Below are 21,426 nucleotides of genomic sequence, written 5' to 3' on the forward strand. Positions count from 1 at the left end.
AAACGGGGGGGGGGGGGTGTTGGTAAAAATCCATCCTGCTTAGAAGAGATTCCCTCGGGCTATGCCTACCAAAGGTTATCCTCAGTGTTTGTCAGATGTTTCAGATTGTGCTTTACTAGGATTTTGCTAGTATAGATGGAAACGTCTCAACCAGGAGGGTTGTTACTGCTTCCTGAAGAGATGAGGTTTTCGCAGATTCTCTTGCATACGCATTTCACAGCTTTTCCTCTACTTGTTCCCTGATCTTTCTGCTGTTTGTCCATTATCTTCCTGTGGTGAGCAGCCAAACATTAGGGTTTGAGTTATTTTCTGATGGAGTTGTTTTACATTGCATAGCCAACAGCCTCTGCCTGAAGTGAACAAATGTGTTAACATTTGTGATCTTTGCATCCTGTTGAAATGAAGTGCAGTTATTAATCGGTTGGACATTAAACATTATTTCAGTATTGAGAGTTTAAAGGGCAGGAAATACTTAGAACACTTGCAATCTTCAGATTATGTTTCATGCAGTAAAACCTGTTTTCAGTTATTTGCTGCATGTTTTAGGGAAGGAGAGAAAAAAGAATATGAGGCATTCTGTGTCACTAAAGCATTGCTAAGGGGTGAACAGAGCTCTCCATTCTGTATCTGGGTTGGGTTGCTCTTTGTTGGCCTTTTGTGTAAAGACCTGTCTGCTTACTTTGCTGACTAGCTAAAGAGTTACAAGTCTTCTTACTGGCTATATAAAATGAAGCATTTTTCTTGGGTGTTTGTCTGTTATCTGTTGCAAGGAGCATAACTGAAAATCTATGAACTGTATTCACAGCATACCCCTTTTTGTTTGTTAATGCCTCCATGTTTGAAGTAAAAATGACATATCTTGCCTCACATGGTAAAAAACAGCTCAAAAGTGAAACAAAGCTTTCATGACAGTTGAACCTGTTTATACACATTGTGGTTTTTGAAAGTTTACACTTTGATGCAAATTGTCTTCAGAATTTGTAGTAAATTCTAGTAATAAAATAGTTCAAAACTTCCATTTTAACCCTTAAATCAACCATTGGCCCTTCCTGGCTTTACAGAGCAGGTCCACTGCCACTTACAGTCACCCTGAGTCTTTGCATCTGGGTTTGAGCACAGCCAAAACCAAGCCATATTTCATTCCTTTTGAAATGTGGTAGGCAAAATCACGTGCCATGTCTATAACCTACAGTGAGTTCATGGCAGGATGTCCTTTTCTGTCTCTCATTGTTATTTCAAGAGACAGTGTAAAAGCTGAAGAAGGCAACAGATACAAGACTGTTACCTCTCTCCTGCTGTAAGTCTGGTTTCCATAGAAGGCAAGGGAATGCAGAAAGCAACCATGAAGTTTTAAAGGAAAAGGAAAAAATAGAGTAAGATACAGTAGAGCTGCATGACAAATACTATGTTTCTGTCCCAGTGAAAAGCATGAGCAAGAAAATAGAAGACCTGGCATCCTGGATGCTGCTTACTTCAGTCAGCACTGGAGTATAGAGCTTCAGCAGGTCTTAGTGTTTCGATGCACTCATAGTGCCTGCAGACTCTTAAAAAGTCTGTATATTTTGTGTTCCCTCTGAGTTGCTGTATAACTTTATTTGCAGATTTTTTTTTTTAATGTATACTTTGTGTATGTCAGTTATAAGACATATTCTACTGGTCTCTTGTAGAAATGCGTTGTCCCATCCTCCAGAAACCACCAGGTGTAACAGTTCTCCCTCCCAGATGTGGGCTGGAGCCTGCCGTTTCTGGGACTGTGTGCCAGCTGAGCTGTTCCCAAGGATTCATCTTGTCGGGAGCTAGAGAAGAACTGAAGTGCATTTCATTTGGGAGATGGAGTGCAAACATCCAGGAGGCTCTGTGTAAAGGTAGAGACCAGCACAAAATCATTCCTGTGTGCATGTGTGCAGAATTGAAAGGAAGTACACAGCAAATAACTGAGTGAGGACACATTTGAACTGTGAAAAACATGATTTAAACAGTTTACAAGAAATGTGGCCTGTACCATTAAAGCTTGTCTGTCAGATTTACTTGTAGTTTGTAACAAAAATGTAGAGTTCAGAGGTTGCTTGAGTGCCATCTTATAGTGCTCATCATTAACTGTTTCTCCTGGTATCCATCTTGTAAGTCTGTTCTTGGGAAGCTGCCTGCTAAAAGGCATGATGTCCAGGTAAATTCAAAATTTTAAAGCAGAAGTGAAAGCTCTTAGCTTAAAGATCGTCAGTGGAACCCACACTCCTAGTAAAACAACGATAATAATACTATTACTGGTTTACCACAGGTTTATGTAAGCCCTGTAGTTGGAGCAAATCTGTAAACGCTGTGTAAACCCTGGTTGATAGACTACAGAGGGATGGTTTGTTGCAGCTGTCTTTGAACTGGCTGCGGCTGTTGACATGCCCTGAGCAACAGTGCACAAGAGTTAAGGCCAGAATTGGCTGACACAAGGTACATGGGGTATAAAGGTGGACAGAAGATGGTTATGTACATTTTAATACGGTTCTGCCATATTTGCCCACCTCTTCAGGGTTATTTATTCCCTTACACGCAGGCACACCGAATTTGAAGGAATTGGACTTTGGATTATAGGAGGATACAAGCAAAAGTGCAGTTTATCTGGGAATATGCTATTCACCTCTTCATGAACTATTGTGCTCCCAGAACTAATGCTTCCACCCCAAGCTGGGGCTCTTACCAGCCACTGGGTGAAAGAACAGTACTGAAAACAGTCATGGCAGTCATCATGCCAGGTCACTACAGAAACTGAGGTGGGAACTTTTTTCTCTGTAATGGCCAGGAAGATTTTATCACTCTTTAAACATATTATTTCCCACCCTGTGATGTACCACATTGTTTTTCTGAATCTTTTTTGTAAACCTGTGCCAAACCACAGTTTTTAATATTTGATGGGATCCCAGCATAAGGTTACAAGCTGAAGTGTATGGATCAAAATAAAGCAGCATGGCTTGGGTTCAAGCTTTTAGGTATTACCAGGACATAAAGCCCTAAAATAAGAGTCATCAAGAAACTCTGAAGGTTATTCTTCTCTAGTAAAAATGAACAATTGCATTTCAATTGCTCTCTCTCTGTTTTGCTGCCAACATATTTGGCCAGTTCAAAATAGCCTCTTTTTTTTTGTCTTACTTATTATTCTTTTTAAGAATTTCACTTTCAAATGGAATTTGCCTCAGCCTGAAGGCTGTGGTCAGGGGAGTGTGAACCATAACTGGTAGATATTTAGAAGAGTCCATTTCTAATAAAATTTTCATCGGAATGAGTTCAGAGGAAGGCAAAATCACTTGTATTTATTGCTTTGCACTCTTAATTGCAGAGGTTTAATTGCCTGAGTTATGTCTTTAATAGAACTATTTAGTAATAAAAATAAAAGTGATATTAGTTCTGAGATTTTAGAGCCTCCTGGGCATAGATAAGAGCTGAATGTGTCCTAGTCTCATGGGTCTAGAGACCATTTATCAAACAATACTACAGCAATAAAATAACCTGACCACAAATGTTTTGGGAGGTCTTGTGCCAGGGAAATGAAGAATTGCTTTTAAGTTTGTCAGAGAAACTTGAGGCTTAAATGTTGGTGGTGGTTACCCATATTGTACCACCAGTCCTTTGAAACCATCCAGCATTGTCACATTGTGAAGACTCCATTTGTCCTATATAATACCTCATAGCAGGAGTTTATTAAGGCACATTTCCAGCAGCTGGTGCCGGAAGTCTTGCCATTGTTTCTTTCAAGTCAGTTCCTCACCATGGACTGGGGAATCTGAGAGTCACTACTGTCTTGTTTGTAGTACATATATCATGTCACAAATATTTTTTTTTAAAGTCACTGATTATCAGAAACAAGTGTTTTCATCTTTTTGTGTCATGTGTGGTCAGTGAAAGGTTAGAGAAGCCATTCCTTCTTAATGAGCATATGTGTGTAATGAATGGATGAATAATAAGAGAAACAAATTCATTCTGTCTTATTTACTCCTTGGTTTATGGTTGCATGTACAAACTGTAGTCTCATTGTGCTTAGTGATGTACAAAAATACAGCAGAGAATAGTCCTTGCCCCAGGAGAATTTACTGTTTATGTGTGAGCCTGTAGGCAAGAATTAAAAAAGGTCAGAGACAGTAAGTTTGAAAAAACATGTGCATTTATATTCCAGGCAGTGCAAAAAAAAAAGAGGTTATAACAAGTTACAGTCTAACCATTATAGAGGTTTTATTTCTATAATCCCACATACAAAACAATTTGTCTTTTTCTGAATCAGATATTGAAGCTCCTCAGATCCACTGTCCAGAAAATATTGAGACTGAGACTCTGGAACATCATAACTCTGCCAATATCACCTGGCAGGTACCGACAGCTGAGGATAACTCTGGAGATGAGGCAAGTTAAAATCTATACATTTGACTGGAGGCAGTCTTTCTATAGCTAGCTATTTCAAATTAATTTTATGATCCATTAGAATTTCTTTCTTTCAATAAGCAGAAGTAAAAGGAAAATAAGCTGAAAAGTTTGTATCTTAAGAATTCAGCATATTCTGTTTTCATTAGGGTTATACAGTCACAGGACACTGCATGGTGTTTAAGTGCATGAAATCTCATATGGTTAATTTATGTGGTCAAAAGAAAGAATGTGCCCTTGTTTTTAAGATGGAGACAGCTGCTTTTAAAATGAGCTTTTAGAATGTGAAGAAGTTTAATAAACTCTTCTCAGAAGGAAGCAAACCAGTTCATTAATCTAAAAGGCTAACAAGAACACACTGTGATAAGTAAAAACTCACTTCAGCTTCCCAGGTGAGAAAGAAAAATCTCATTTTCCTATTTGATGCAAGGTTCAGACATGGGCCCTTGACTGCTATGAATATCAGAGGTCTGGAAATGGAGTTACGAGGAAAACTCGCTCCAGAACTGTTTCATAAAGACTAACATTCCCTACAGGCTCAGATAGGATCAAGTTACAGCAACTGAATGCTTCATCATGAGTCAGCAGAGGAACAGTGACTCTGTGTGTGCTTTTAATTTGCTGCAAACACAGGAGATTTTTGCACTTGGAAACTGTGGACTATCCCAGTAAAAGAGGTTTTTGTGCTGTAGCATAGCCATGGTCAGGTATTGTAGCTTTGCTGACACGGGGTCATTCATTGAATTTAGAAAACAAGTGCCTTAGCTCTTAGTTGTAGCTGGTTTGTCAAAGCCACAGTTGTCAGGTAAACTGCTGTGTTCACATGAAAACATTTTTTTAAAGAGAAGTTCTTTAAGAGAGTTCTAACCCATATGAAAGAGCTGTAGATGGCTTGTGTCATTTACTCCAAATGCAGGGTTTCTTTGCCATGCCAGAATGTTCTGTGAGTTATTGACTCATAAACATGTAGATTAAAACAGAGTGTGTAAGTACTTAGAGCCTACAACTGTGCTCCACTCATCTCCCAGGTCTGCTGTCCTGCAGCTGAAGAGCTGAAATGCAGACAAAGCAAGTTCTGAGCTGACATAGTGTGTGTTCAGTTCAATGAGGCAACAAGTGTTCGTCCTGAGTTTTACAGTGCTGTGAACTGCAGTAGGTCAGGATCCAAATGCTGACTGAGTAAATCCCTGTTACTCTAAAGAAGTCAGTCTTGAGAAGGGGAGCAGAGCACTCTGATATGAAGTCTGTCCTCATTACTTGAAGAGGCTGTTTGCATTAAGAAGTAGCATTAAGTAGGCTTGACATTGAAGGATACTATTTTGTGGTCATTTCTTGAAACATGAGTGTCGTGATTACTAACCAGCTTTGGTTTTTTAAATAACAAGTGTTTTCCTATAAAAGGTCTCAGTTCACGTTACACCGGCTTTCATACCACCGTTTCTTCTCCCAATTGGTGAAGTTGCCATTACTTACACAGCAGCTGATAAGTCAGGCAATGAGGCAAGCTGTACATTCAGTGTCAAGGTTATTGGTAAGTGCTGGTAAAAATCACTGGGAAAGAGTCTGTCATGATTGAAACCTCTTAATTTGGTGCAGAAAGAGACTGTGAGTCACTGTGGCCTTTATGTTTGCAGGTATAAGCCCAGGAGTAATATCATCTCCATATATGCTTTGGTGATCATGGGTCACAGTTTGCACAGTGTGCAGTCATTGCTCCCAGATGCTCAATTTGGGTTGTTCTTTGTTCTGATATTCATTCTGAATGTTTTCTCTTCATAATGGTAGATTAGGTGCTTTATTATATTGTCACTTATTGCCTTCATCATATATATCTTTTTTTCTCCTTCTTTAAAGACTCCAGCAAAATTTCCAAGCTTCCCACACATTGCTTATGCAAACCATTGTTCAAGTAGCTCTGTCAGAGATTGTTGTGTTATTTGTCAGTCCTGTTAAACAAGGTTTGCTCTGGAGAAAGCAAACAGAATGCAGAAAGCAGGAGTCCGGCAGAATAATTAGTCGTGTCCATCCCTAAGCATCTACCAGTTGCAGAAGTTTACAAGTGTGCATCTAACTTTGTTGTATTTTCCAGTGTAAACTTAAAACTGCTGTTTACGTGACCACTTCTGATTATAGATTTCATTTGAGTATGGTGACAGTTCAGTAAGCTAATGTCATGCCATCCCTTCAAATTCTGCAGATGCAGAACCTCCTGTAATTGATAGATGCAGATCTCCACCACCCATGCAAGCAGTAGAGAATGAGTACCCAGTGACATGGGAAGAACCACAGTTTTCAGACAATTCAGGTGAGATAATGCACCCAAAACCATGCATGTAACAGTGAAAGGCTAAGGAACTCCAGCCCATCCACCCTTGGAGTTAAGGATTTTTTGAGGGGTTTTTTAACTTATTTTTAGGCTTTTGTTTCATAATTTGTACATTTTTATAATTTATTTTAGAATTATAATTTGGAAAATATGCTGCCATTTCCTTCTCCATTTATTAAGGTTGGGTGTGAGCAACCTTCTTTTAATTATTGATATTTTAGGTTGTCTTTTAACTCTTCCAGGTGGTCCACTGACTGTCACTAGGAGTCATGCACCTGGAGATCTCTTTCCCAAAGGAGAGACAACAGTTCAATACACAGCCATGGATCCCTCTGGCAATAACAGGACATGTGAGATCCACATTGTCATCAAAGGTTTGTTGTCTTAATTTTTTGGTCAAGAGTGTATGGCATTGTTTTAACTGAATATAATAAAGAATACAGCACTACTCCACTTTTTCTTTTCGTTATTTCCATTTTATATTGGAGTAACTTCAAGGCAGTCAGGATGTTTGTAAGTACCCATGGATACATTGTCTAAGACTGGAGCAGCACAGCAGTGAATTTGGTCCTATAAATTCAAATTAAATTTAAATTACATTTAAAAGCACTGAAGTTATGATTCATGCAGCAGTAAAACAGTAATCCATTTACTTCTCGGTGACAGATAGCAGGTGAAATGAAATAATACATGTTACTGAAGTCTTATGGCAAATCTGTAGTTAAAAAGAAAAACTTTATGGAAATATTACCTACAAATATTGTAGCAGGTACTATAACACTCTAGATTTTAGAAGCTGTCTGTACCTATATACTGGTATATTTGTGTTTATTGCATAGGCACCTTTTCCCACAGTTCACTTTCTTCTTTAAAGGCCAAAGAATAATTTGGCAAATCAAGTATTAAGGATGAAAATTCTACTTCATCTCTAATCTCTAGTGTTTATGTCTCAGTTAGATGTCTGTATTAAAAAAATCTGTTAGTGAAGAGAGAATATAAAATCACATGAACTGGAAAGTTGCAAGTGGATGTGCTTATTTCTGATTTGCTGTAAATCTTAGCAAGAACAAGATAGTTCTTAGGATTAGCATTATTTTGAGTTCTGCACCACCAAAGACTTTTTTTCATTCAGTTTTTATGACATAATGTTTTCAGACATTCACAATCTCATTCACAAGTTTTCTGTAAAATAAATGATAACTGAGTGTTTACAGTCAGTCCCTCCTAAGATGATTCTGACAAGTCCATGTGTTGTTGCAGTAGTGCAGAATGGATAAAGTTTAGTTTCAGAATTCAAGATGTAATATAGTTTACATTGTATTCATTAGAATTCATTGTATGAAAGTTCATGTAAAAATTTAGATTCATATTTTGTATTATTTTAGTAAGTACATGCTTGAGCATGAACCTTTGAAGAAGTACAGAAGGGTTTGGGTCTTGCATTTCTGAGGATTTTTTATTTTTTATATGTATCACAAAGTTTTTGAAGTGTTCATGTTTCTGAATTTCAAATTCCAGTGACAGATTGAGAATAATTTAGCAGTAGCCTGACCTTGCCTTTATAGAAGTAAGAATAAAACTTCCACAGACTTCCAAGAGTGGCAAGATCAGGTTGATACTAGGTACTTTTGGAAATGCTATCAGTGCTGTTTTCCTGTGTGCCTACCTACTTCACCACATTCATCAGTCTATAAATCTTTTCATTTTTCATAGGTTCTCCCTGTGAAATCTCCTTTGAGCCTCTAAATGGTGATTTTACATGCACATCAGATAAACTGGGAGTTAACTGCACATTGCACTGTGCAGAGGGTTATAGCTTTTCAGAAGGATCAAGTGAAAACTACTATTGTGCATATGAGGATGGTGTCTGGAAGCCGCCTTTCTCTCCAGAGTGGCCTGGCTGCTCTTGTAAGTCTTATTGTTACTAAAATGAATCTGCAACTCATCAAACACTATGCTTAACAAGGAAGCACATGAAAATATTTCAGAAATCATTACTTCTGTTTAATGATGACAAATCTTCTCTGTCCCCTGCCTACAAATCGTTACAAATATTGTGAAAGAATGCCTAGAAGTCCCCAAATGTGTTATTTCAGAAGCTTTCTAAAACACAACAATAGCTGTGAATTTGATTCCTAGGAATCATGAAGTAGCAAAGATGGTGAAGTAGAACAAGGTCTTTCATTACTTTGAATTGGTATTTGACACAGTTTGTTTAAAAACACTGTGTCTTTTTAATAGGAATTTCAACAATATTTGCAACTTACTGATCCAAATGCACAGTGCATGCTGTACTTGTGTATCTAATTATCACCACATCAGAAGCACTTATGTATTTTCTTTGAGATGGACACATGCAAAACTTCAGCTGTGGAATTTCCCAGCTTCAGTGACACTAATAATAAATGTATTAGAACTACACATGAAGCCATTTCTGGCACCATGTTGCATCCACTTCCATTAGAGTGGATTTCTTGGTTTCTGCAAGTATTTCACCTGTGAGGAAATTACGTTTCAGAGATATCATATTAATTCAAAAACTATAACTTGGACACTTAGAAACTTTAATTTGCTTAAATTCTGGATGAGAATTTTTCATATTTAGCCTAGCAGCATTAGTGATAGGACTTTCAATATTTATTACTTCTTTCTCAGTGAAAAGTAAGTATGGAGTTTAGTTGACAACTCACAGGTTTCTTCCATTAAGAAAATGCTGAAATAGATGAAACAGACCTTTTTTTAGTGTCTGTTACCTTTCCCAATAAATTAGATGCCTGCCAAAAAGTCATGTTCGATTGGCTGAGGTATGAGTGATCCAGTTTCATGTGCACAACACCAGGAATTTAGGTTAGCTGATTTAAAGACAATGCTTCTTAGCTTAGTATATTCCATTTTTACATTGAATGATCTTGCTTTTAGCTCTGAAACTCTTGCACTGACCAGTGAAAATTTATTTCTCCAACATTTTTCAGTAAATCGTTTTGCAAACCATGGGTTCAAATCCTTTGAGATGCTCTACAAAGCAACACAGTGTGATGACAGCGATCTTCTGAATAGCTTTACTGATGCATTCCAGAGTGCACTTGGTAAAATGGTAGGTTAGTAAATACTCCATCCTTTTACATACCTTTTAAAAAATGTACCTCATTGTTACTTTTCCAAGCTAACTAATTTCATACAAGGAAAATGCAACAGAAACCCGTAAATGAAAGCTGTGCTTTTTCAGAAGATGACAAGTCTCCTTTAAAAATAAAGGTGATTCAGTGGCATTTTAATGTCATTCAGTTCAGTCTTCAATGTAGAGTTATATAGGACAGAATTTGTAGAAGTATCCAAGTAGCTTAGCCACCTGGCACTGACAGATTTTCAGTAGGCTTCTGAAGAGAACCTGTGCAGTTTGAAAGTTGGGTGTGATTATAAAATACATATATCTTATATAGAATATGTATAACATATACCCATATAATACAAATTAATATACATGTATATAGATAGATTAATTCCACACTTAGTGTGTTAAGTTCAGGCACTTAAATCTAGTAGTGCTGATTTAAATAATTTGCTCAGCTTTCTTGAGTTTCTGAGTTCTCGCTTTTACCATTAAGAACTGTGTGGCACTGAATTTGAAGGAGTACCATGTTCCTTCTCTACTGCATCTCTTGCTTTTGACTTCAATACCACGATCTCCCCTCTTAATCCCAGAGTCTCCCCAGCTGCAAAGCAGGAGCAGCAGGACTTTGAGTTGTGGTCTCAGGAGTGCATGTCCAGGCCTACTGTGACAGCATTAGAATCACAGAATGGTTTGGGTTGGAAGGGACTTTAAAGATCACCCAGTTCCATCCCCCCTGCCATGGGCAGGGACACCTTCCACCAGCCCAGGTTGCTCAGAGCCCCGTCCAGCCTGGCCTTGAACACTGCCAGGGAGGGGGCAGCCACAGCTTCTCCGGGCAACCTGTGCCAGGGCCTCACCACCCTCACAGTAAACAATTTCTTCCTTACCTAATCTAAATCTACCCTTGTTCAGTTTAAAACCATTATCCCTCATCCTATCCCTACACTCCCTGATGCAGAGTGCCTCCCCATCTTTCCTGTAGCCCCTTTAAGCACTGGAAGGCCGCTCCTCAGAGACTTCTCTTCTCCAGGCTGAATACCCCCAACTCTCACAGTCTGTCCTCATAGGGGAGGTGCTCCAGCCCCCTGAGCATTTTCATTACCTCCTCAGGACTCGCTCCAGCAGGTCCATGCCCTTCTTACATCACTGCTTACCACTTGGACATTGAGCCATTAACCATAACTCTTATGAGTGCAACCATCCAGCCAATTCCTTATCCACCAAGTGTTCCATTCATGTCTCTCCAATTTAAAGACAAGGATGTCATGTGGGACAGTGTCAAAAGCTTTTCACAAGTCCAGGCAGATGATGTCCATTGCTCTTCCCTCATCCATCAACAGTGTAACCCCATCGTAGAAGACACCAGTTTTGTCAGGCACGATTTGCCCTCAGTGAAGCCATGTTGGCTGTCACCAATCACCTCTTTGTTTTCCATGTGCCCTAGGATAGTTTCCAGGAGAATCTGCTCCATGATCTTTCCAGACATAGAGGTAACACTGGTCTGTAGTTCCCTGGGTGTTCCTGTTTTCCCTTTTTAATAATGAGGGTTGTGTTTTCCCTCTTCCAATCAGCAGGAACTTCACCAGACAGCCACGACTTCTCAGATATGATGGACAGTGGCTTAGCCACTTCATCCACCAGTTCCCTCAGGACCCAGAAGTAAACACTGGGCATTTACAGATTTTTTGCAGGTCAAGCAAGGCCTGTATGTTAAAAGCTCCTGCAGCGCCTGCAACTTTGGAATATATGTCACTAGCCCATATCAGATGGCTGAAAACTTACATAACACTTCAGGCAGTCTCTGACACTTGGACCTAAATATCTGTTACTCTCTTACCTTGCTCCAGGTTTGTTCTCTTTCAGTGGAAAAATCTTGGCTGGTTCTATTTCTGTTCCTTTCCCCTAAGAGTCGGCTACCACCAGATTCCAGTGCTTAGACCGTTACTATCAGCAAGGAAAAGATAACAGGGAAAAAATGCTTAGTGACCTGCCCAAGCAATTACATAAAAATGCAACAATCTGGGAAAACAGTCAGAAAGACTGGTTTGAATATGCCTATTCCTGTTCCCAATAATTTGAAATTCTAGCAGAAATCTGAAAAGGGGGGAGGAATCAGCAGGAGCCATCTTTCCGATGAAAATTCATGTGGAAAAAGCAAAACAATTCCAAAACATGACCTAGACCCAACTTGCTTGAAACCTTTCTGGAAAAAGCAAGAAATACAGATTTTATCAAAAATCACACATTCATCTTTTCTTATCTAATCTCCACTGCTTTTATGAAAATAAGAAATGTAGTAACATCAGAAATCTTTCTGTTGAGTTTTCTGTTCTGTGGATTCTGTCCTTCTCGGATGATTTTCCCTGTCCTCTGAGGTCTCTTGGAGGAATTCATGAGTCCCTTTCCATGGGTAGGGAGAGGTTGGTGGATATGAAGAAATAAGGTTTGAAAGCTAAGCATTGTTGTAAACCTGACAGAATTACAAGTTACATAGATGGAAAACACAGATGTTTTCAAACGTGTAGGTTATCCTGTCATCTTCAGCAAGGAGAAACAATCACTAACTTATTTCTGTAGTTTGGGATTTCACATGCAAGAGAGGTTAACTGAATGGACATCTTCTCTTATAAAAAAGATCGTCTATAACAAAGAACTTGTGTGCCTACAAGTTGCCGTCTTACTTCGCAGCTGTATAAATAGAACATACGTCTTTCAGCAGACCTTGCTAGGGTATAAGAGACGTGAAAGGGGAAATCTAGTGTCACTGACAATGACCAGTGCTTTACATTGTAACTAGAAGTTTATGTAAGTCTGGGAAGGGGACTATGTGGTTTTACTTATTTATTGTTTTTCTTCATTCTTTTGGAAGGTCCCATCATTCTGTAATGATGTTGATGATATTGACTGCAGATTAGAAGATCAGACACAGAAGCATTGCTTGGAATATAATTACGATTATGAAAATGGATTTGCCATTGGTAATTATCAACTGCATAGATTCTTAGCCATACAGGTTTAATGTAGCCTGATTCCTTTTGCTCTGAAGTACACATTGTGTTGTATGAAACATTTTTTTTAAATAACTGTAGAACTTTGAAGATGGCAAGCAATTACATAATAGGTTTTATAACAATATTATGGAACTGCTTGCTGTCTTGTTTTGATACAGTTTCCTATACAGTATAGAGGAAAAGCTTACTGAGATGCCTCTTGATGTGTAGAGAGGGGTGGGGAAAGCACACACACTCAGAGTCCTACAAACCTGATTGGTTAGCCTGGAAGAAAGCAACTTTTTAGTAACATACATTTTCAAACCAAAATACTGAAAAAGTACAATAGATGGTTCTCGAGATTGTTAAGAAAACAAGGAGTATCCTTGGTGCTGGTTCAGATCCCTCACAGTGTAAAGCTATACAAGCTTAAGTTTGCCCATTCGTTTGAAATTACTTCCTCTGTGCAAGGGCAGATTTTGCTGGATGACTGTAGCTGTATCAGAGTGAAAGCTGTGACAGTCATAGTGATTGTTCCCACTTTGCTTTCTGACAAGTAAATTGTCATTTTCAGTCCATTTCAAACAGGTTAGTGTCCATGTTGTACTGCTGTTGTCCTTGGCATTTCTGAGTCCCATGGTGCTGCTCAGAGCAGAAGGGCTAAACCCAGATAACTTATATTGCCTGTCTTAGCAGGAGGCATTTTGGCAGCTCAACATCAGAATAGGTACTCTTATCATAGGACTGTGACTCTTTTACAGGTGTGTAGTGGAGTTACTTAGTAGAACTTCCTGCTTATTCTCACCTTCCAGACATGCTTCACTGAGTTTGAGAGCACATTTATTTGTAACAAGACACTGAGGGGCTGCATGTTCAGTCTGCAGTTGTCATCACGGTAAGGATGAGTACTGATGACAGCTGGAGCTAATTTGTAAAGGCACATGGAAACAGTGTTGAGTACATGGGATGTAGGGTCCTAGTCTCTTCTGGATCATGGCAACCTATTACCAGAATAACTGTGTTGCTTTTTTTCTGGACTTTCTTATGATTTTACACTGGGGAGTCAGGAGAACTCTCCTCAGATCATAAGAAACAGCAGTGTAGAAAACTAGTTGTGGAATACTCACGTGGTATTAACCGCAAAACTGTGAGGTTATCTTGTCCTAGTTTCCACTGTAAATTAATCATAATCTGGGTGACTGGTAACAGGTAGTGGGCAGAATTTTTTTCTATCTTCATGTTTAAAAAAAGAGCTAGATTGATGATACAGACCACACACCCCTAAATTTAGTCATTATGAAAAGGTAGATTATTTACAGACACAATTGTTTAATTGTTTCTGGTTGGAAGCATGTTATAGGTGAAGGACATTATTATACAGGGGGTGAATTTGATCACTATGTGTTAAGAGGAAATGCCTGTATGGGGTGAATAAACATGTAAGGTAATGATACCAGCCTTTTCTGGTAGGGCAGACAATGGTAGAACTATGCAGGAGTTGTGAGACGATGCAATGGAGACATGTGGTGTAGGCCGTGCTGTCTGTAATTGAGCAGGAAGAGGAAGAGAGCAATATGGAATTGTTTAAGAACATGCTGCTGGCAGGTGAGGGTCCATGCAAGACAGGGGAGGAGAAGGAATTGCAATTTCTTTTATGTCAGTATTTCTTTAAAGCTTTGGCTAACTGCATAAGATTCAGAATCTCCAGGATATTGGTTAGGAGTGAGATTGATTCTTCCTTCTTCTTCCGTCAAAATGTTCGTACAATAGGCACTTGTGTGGAGGCAAAGCCAGCACACATCATCTGGATCTTCAAACAGACTCCATTCTATGGGGAATGTATTTTAGAAATAAGTACAAGCACTTATTTTCCACGTGGTGTTGCTTCTCTTTGTTCTTTCTTAATGCCTCACAGGACCTGCTGGCTGGGGGGCAGCAAACCAGCTGGATTATTCCTATGATGATTTTGTTGATGCAGCTCAGGAAGACGACTTATCCAAGCATCTCTCTGCCTCTGTAAAGGCAGCACCTGCTCGAGTCAAAAGGCATAAATTGAATGTTCCAATGACCGACCACAAAATCAAGTTAATATTTAACATCACAGGTGAGAAAAGGCAAAAGACCATCCTTCTCCTATTCCTTCTTTTTAAAAATGTGTTTCTAATACCTTCAGTAAAACTTAACCTTCAGTTCACAAAGCCTGCTGGAGATGCAGGTGACAGTTTTCTGGAGACATTCATATCCCCGTTTCATCACAGACTTTCTGCTTGGGGAATATATCACAGCCTCATGTTCATGGAGAGCCTTGTGCACATGGCCTGCTTGAGTGCACGGGCAAGCTTGAGTATTGCACTCTTAATATACTCCAGAGTACACTGGAAGTGCTGACTGTAAATTCTCTGTGCTTTTTGTGTTTTCTGTTTACATCCCAGCTAGCGTGCCACTGCCTGATGAAAGGAATGATACATTGGAACTGGAAAACCAGCGACGGCTCCTTAAAACTCTGGAGACAATCACGAACAGGCTGAATCGGACTCTCAATAAGGAACCCATGTATTCCTTTCAGTTTGCATCTGAACTCATTGTAGCTGACAGCAACTCACTGGAGACTGAGAAGGCCTTTCTGTTCTGCAGGCCCGGTTCTGTGCTGAGGGGAAGAATGTGTGGTAAGCCAGATGACTTGTTCCTCACATGTATTTAGAATCCTTTTGAAAAGCAAGGTTTTAGAGGATGTTTGCAGAGGGTTACGATTTGACACAGTCCAGTGCTTGTGGTCTCCCAGAACAATAAACTGCAAAAATGCTTTGCACAGTTTGATTTCCAGAGAATGTTTATGTTCTTAACCAAGGCCTGTGGAAAAAAGACACTTTTGTACCCGGGATTCCAATCCCATGGGGAAATGAAGCATATCCACACTTGGTGATACACAGGAAAACAGTGCTTGGTATGCAGTCTTTTAACCCTGTTAGTCTTGTGGGTGATGTGTAGCTAAGATAGGGAATTGGATTCCATTTCCTGTGCATAGTGAAATTTCTGAAGTATTTTAGAGAGATAGCCCATTTGCTGAGGAACAGTCACATTTCACATAAACAGGGTTTGACTAAATGGGAACTCCAAAGGCAAGACAAGTATGTATGATTGTGCACTCTGAGGAGAACCTTATGTTTCCAACGTTACAGTCAACTGCCCTTTGGGTACCTATTACTCTCTGGAGCATCATACCTGTGAAAGCTGCTGGACTGGATCCTACCAAGATGAGGAAGGGCAGCTGGAATGCAAAAGTTGTCCATCTGGTAGCTATACTGAGTATCTACACTCTCGAAGCATCTCTGAATGCAAAGGTGAGAACTTTGTCTTCTTCAGACAGCCACTTCTTCATGCCTGATGGCATACTTTTGGTCCCCGTGGTGGGTGTACTGGAATGTGGTTAGCCCATGCAATGAGGAGCAGTCCTAACTGCCCCTTGATGCATATGTAAAAAGAAAAATGCAGGTTTTCACCACCGCTGTGGCATGCAGGATGCCTGGGCAGATGTTCTAAGAAGAGCTGTCCTTTGAAGCTTTGTTTCATTTCTGTCTTCATTCTGTGAGATTGGGAGCCAATTTTGCAGGGACTAATACACTTAAAATAATGCTATTCTTGTCCTTGCCAGCCCCTCTACATCCTACCATGGTCAAAGATAAAGTGTCTGCATCTTACACTTCAGTGCTGCAGCACTGAGCACCTCAGCACCACTGTCTCTTTATGACTTGTTCTAAAAAAGAAGTTGCTAGTTTTATTTCCTATTTCGAATCTTATCATTAATTTTGTTAGTTAAAATTGAGTAACTGAGATGCAATAAAGTATCTGTGAAGCTGATTGGAAGAGAATTAACTGGTTAATAATTCACAAATGCACTATCAATAACTCACCACAATTACTCTTTTTTGCCCTTTGTACCAATGAAGTCCTTCAGAGCAGAGTAAACTCTAGAAATAAAAGTCCCTGTGATGTGTATTGAAATTTCGGAGGTCAGGAGACATGCTTCCTTTTGGACATTGGTTAATCTTTTTGAATTCTTCTGCTTTATAGCTCAGTGCAAGCAGGGAACATATTCACCTAATGGTCTTGAGACCTGTGAAACATGTCCACTTGGCACATATCAACCAGCATTTGGATCCAGGAACTGCATCTCTTGTCCAGAAAATACATCAACAGTAAAAAGAGGTGCAGTGGATGCCTCAGCTTGTGGAGGTTTGTAACAAAAAAGGCTATGAAATTTTTAAAGTTAAATTCTAAAAATTTTTAAATGTAATCCAATTCATCTGCCTGAGATTGAATTCTGTTTCTGCTTAAGTGTGGACCAAGCAACATTCCCCAGCAAAACGATAGGTTATTTCCTGATTATTTGAAATGACCTCCTCCTGATTTCCAACATGGATTCTTATCTAAAGATTAATAAAATGAGACATGTGATGGCTACCTACATGAAAATAAAACCTTTTTCCTTACAGTAGAGAGAGGGAATGACAGGATGTTTGTCACTATTATCTCTGGAACAGCTTCCACATCTTCTGTACAAAAATGCTGAATTTTAACACAGTTTCTTCCATGACCTTTTTCAAGAAATTGTCCTCAACTGTCTTTGGGAAGCTTTGACAGAAAGATTTCCATGGGAAATAATAGTCTGCAGGGATTAATGGTACAAAAAGACTTGTATTTTGTCCTTACTCCTCCTTGAAGAAAAAAACCCAAAACAAAAGAAAACCAAGCCAGGTGTGAGAGAGAAAAGGGAAAGGAAGTTGCATTTGAAAGCTGCCCCCAGAGCAGCAAAAGGAATAGATAGAAATACTTCCCAGATATTTCTGTAGTCCTTTGAGAACCCCATGTCACCTATCAGCACTAAAATTTAAATAAGGATCTCCTAGAGTAGTGAATTCCTGGCAGGTTTCATCCAGTTCCTTTAAGTCTGAGGGGAGCCTATGAAGGGAGAAGAGAACATGATCAGAAAGAGGTGGGGGGAGCTAGGCTGGGGGTACAAGTGATCACTCAAAAACTTATGCTTTTGTTCTTGCAGTACCATGTCTTGCAGGCGAGTTCTCTCGTACAGGTTTGACCCCTTGCTACCCTTGCCCCAGAGACTACTATCAGCCAGACCCAGGAAAGTCCTACTGCTTGTCTTGTCCCTTTTATGGAACAACAACGGTCATTGGTGCCAGATCCATCACAGATTGTTCAAGTAAGCCAAATCATCTCTGCTGGAGAAAGTGAATAAAGGGAATGTTGAAAGGATGACTGGCTGTAGTCTTGACAGAAAACATCCCACGTACTCTCCTAACAAATGCAGACCTTCCATTTCAACCACTGAAATTCACAACTAGTTTTATCTACTGGTGTTGCCTCTTTGTTATGTAGAAGGAGTGACTGTGTAATACATACAAAAGCTCAATAACAGAGTATACATATACAAGTGCATGTATATATATCTACACACACACATATACGTTGTATATTTATGCTATATATACATATACACTGGAGAGAGTTTTATATCTATACAAATATGTTTATGCATGTGTGTGTGTGTCTAAATGCACATAAGATATATGTGTTTCAGAAATGTATGTGCTTACAAATACATATTTGTGTAAAATTATATAAAATCTATGTGGTTACTGTAAAGTTCACTCGTTATTCCCACAAATGCTCTTTTTTCAGCATATCTTCAGATGCATTACTAACATGCAGTTATTATGCCCTCATGGAATAGGGACCTTGCCATACAGCGTCATTAACAACACTTTCATATCTTTCCTCTTTAGGTTTTGGCTCTACGTTTTCAGCAGCTGAGGAAAGTGTAATGATGGTACCAGCCTCTCCAGAAAATATCAGCAAGCAGTACAAAGCCAGCAGTCAGGCAAGGACAGGATATATTTTCCAGTCTTAACTCAAATGAAAGGGTTCCTTATGCAGCAGTAAATAACTAATGCCTTTTTAAATGTAGTTGTTATGCTGACTATATTTCCTGAGAGTGATGGTCATGAGGGGAACACACAAACTTACTTTATAATCGTAGAAGCACTTTTGCTGAACAAAGGAGGCTGCATCAGCTATTGGCAGTCTTAAGTTCTGGACTTGAAGCCTTCATCTGATGTATGAAATATTTATCACACATAAAAGAAATGTAAACTCCATGGAGGAGATTCAGACAATCTATAAAAAGTAGATTGACCATACTCAGTCATCTGATGTCTTCCATATGCCAAATTCCAGAAAATGCTACCAGGCTTCTTAAGTCCCAGTTGTTAAATCTTTGTTTTACTTATTGCAACATAGATACACTTGAGACGAGGCCAGCAGAGCTCCCTTTGAAATAAAGGCAAGTCCTGATGTGAAACTGCTCTAGTGGCAGTGTTTGCCAGAGATGCCTCCATACCCCTACCATCTCCCTCCCCTCTTGTTAACAAGACTACTTTGTTTGAATCTAAAGTTACGATATTGTGTAAACAGGAGCAAAAATGACTGATGATAAATTTGTCCTGAACTATTATATAACATAAGGACAGGTGAAAAACTGATCTGTGGTTTTAGTTGACCTGACTCAAGGGCTTGCTGAATTCAGGTTTGCTACATTAGAAAAGATGCCACACAGTGCAGTTCTCCACTAGCTGACCTGATGACCAGTAGCAGGAAGTGATTAGCCAGTGTAAAACAATGCAAAGTGGAGAACTCTCATGTAAAAGATAGCATAATAGAAAATGTCACCTGTGAGTCATAGCTAAGAAAGTTCTAAGGCAACAACTGCAATGATCACATTTTGCTAAACAAAAGGTCATTTAAAAATGATAATTCAGATTCCTGGTATTGTTCGCTAGAAAAAAGAATGGTTGGTATGCTGAGGAAACAAGAAGAAAAAGCTAGAAGTTAATGCCAGTGACTTTTTTTTCCACAGCTTTCCAAATTGACTGTGGGGTTTAAAATTAGAATATTTTGTTGCACAGTATTTCCACCTTTACTGTAATTGTATCATTCTTGCCTCTGGCAGGTCTTTCATGAGTGTTTCCTGGAACCATGCCACAACAATGGGACATGCAAACAATTGGGAAGTGGATATATTTGCATATGCCCGCTTGGGTATACAGGTAAAAAATGGAGAAGCAGGTGGATGAGCTAACATGTCTCCATGCCCTTAACATGAGCAAGCATAAAAGAGCAAAACATTTCAGTGCGAGAGTATGGCTTAACTCATTGGAATATCCATCACAGATATACCATACATAGGTATTAAGAAAATAAATAGTTCCTCATGTTCTCACTGAATTATATTATGTTTAGCAGGAAAGGATTTTGAATGGGATTACTTTTAGTGGAGTTACTAGATTTGAAAATCCTATCACCTGGCAATATTTAACATTGGCAAAAGCTACATAATTGCACTCTAGGCAGCTGATTCCACCAAATCTGCCTGTACTCCTCTTCAGTGTTAGCTCCCCAGTTGCTTCAGAGCAAACAGATTACTTATTATTCACCTATTATCAAGAAGTGATCTCTGTTACTAGTGATAGATATTAAGTGCCACTATCTGGAACTGATTAGTCGGCTACCCGATGTGCATTATTCCTTTCTAAAAACATTTTGTGTCAGGTCTGTGTTAAAACATGATCTAAAGAGAAGATAATAAACCTGAATTTCTGGTAGTGTATACAGTCATGTTTTCCTATGTCAAGTAGTCATGACTTCTACGTTTCTGAACAGTTTTAAACTTCTGTTTCCATCTTCTCAGTCCTTTATTTTGCATTCTAGGCTTGAAATGTGAAACAGAAATTGATGAGTGTAAATCATCTCCTTGTCACAATAATGGAATGTGTAAAGATGGCACTGGGACCTTTGTTTGCCATTGTCAGCCAGGCTATACAGGTAATTTGTTTCACTTCATATCTCTTCTTCAGACAGGCATTGTTTCTGTGCCAAATAGATAACACAAAACACAAGGGCTATATAACTCCACATCCATATATAACAGGAAAGGAATTTGATCTACAGGTTAGAGTAAGGTTCTACTGTATGTGAACAGGTTTTGAAATAAAGGAATGAGCATTCAAGGACAGTCTGTGTGCATGTGTGTGCATGTATGCTTCTGTTTTGTGACATTTCTGGTCTGAAAAAAAAAAAAAAATTTCAGGGAATTAGTAAATACTCGTAGGGAAAATGCTTGTGAGACTGAACAAGGCCTGACTAGACAAAGCATTTATGCAGTTGTTTTCCTGCAGCCCTATGAGTAAGAGAGTGGGCTTTTTCTTATCTTTTTTTTTCAGTGTTTTTAACTCTCACCTGCATGCATGTTGAAGGTATTGAAATCTGTGGGGAAACTGACATTCTTGAGTACTTTGCCAAAACAGCACTTAATTTCTAAACATTAAAATATTGAGGAGATAATTTTGTGTGATTAAAAAAACAGCCTTGTGTTTTCTACCAGAAATGGTCTCCCCAGAATTTCATGTTTATGGCTATGCATTTATCAGCAGCACTTGCTGGATATTTTTTAAACTTAGAGACAAACGATGGACTTTGCATCTTTCACATCACAGCATCTAAATAATACACATGGTCTCAGT

At 39.1% G+C, this 21,426-nt stretch overlaps 1 protein-coding gene across 1 annotated transcript in view; it reads left to right on the top strand.

The window, feature by feature from the left end:
- Positions 1-21,426, top strand: part of SVEP1 (sushi, von Willebrand factor type A, EGF and pentraxin domain containing 1) — a 108,601-nt gene that overhangs the window by 33,541 nt on the left and 53,634 nt on the right. Inside the window, exons 6-21 of the mRNA XM_026866617.1 lie at positions 1,668-1,865; positions 4,268-4,386; positions 5,806-5,935; positions 6,602-6,709; positions 6,973-7,104; positions 8,444-8,638; positions 9,703-9,824; positions 12,712-12,820; positions 14,748-14,936; positions 15,265-15,498; positions 16,012-16,173; positions 16,904-17,065; positions 17,889-18,050; positions 18,634-18,728; positions 19,857-19,953; positions 20,615-20,728. Coding sequence (XP_026722418.1) covers positions 1,668-1,865; positions 4,268-4,386; positions 5,806-5,935; positions 6,602-6,709; positions 6,973-7,104; positions 8,444-8,638; positions 9,703-9,824; positions 12,712-12,820; positions 14,748-14,936; positions 15,265-15,498; positions 16,012-16,173; positions 16,904-17,065; positions 17,889-18,050; positions 18,634-18,728; positions 19,857-19,953; positions 20,615-20,728 — 2,328 coding nt within the window. The remainder of the gene's footprint in view (positions 1-1,667; positions 1,866-4,267; positions 4,387-5,805; positions 5,936-6,601; positions 6,710-6,972; positions 7,105-8,443; positions 8,639-9,702; positions 9,825-12,711; positions 12,821-14,747; positions 14,937-15,264; positions 15,499-16,011; positions 16,174-16,903; positions 17,066-17,888; positions 18,051-18,633; positions 18,729-19,856; positions 19,954-20,614; positions 20,729-21,426) is intronic.

This window comes from Athene cunicularia (genome assembly GCF_003259725.1).
Source record: "Athene cunicularia isolate RWA chromosome Z unlocalized genomic scaffold, athCun1 chrZ_part3, whole genome shotgun sequence".
Taxonomy (NCBI): Eukaryota; Metazoa; Chordata; class Aves; order Strigiformes; family Strigidae; genus Athene; species Athene cunicularia.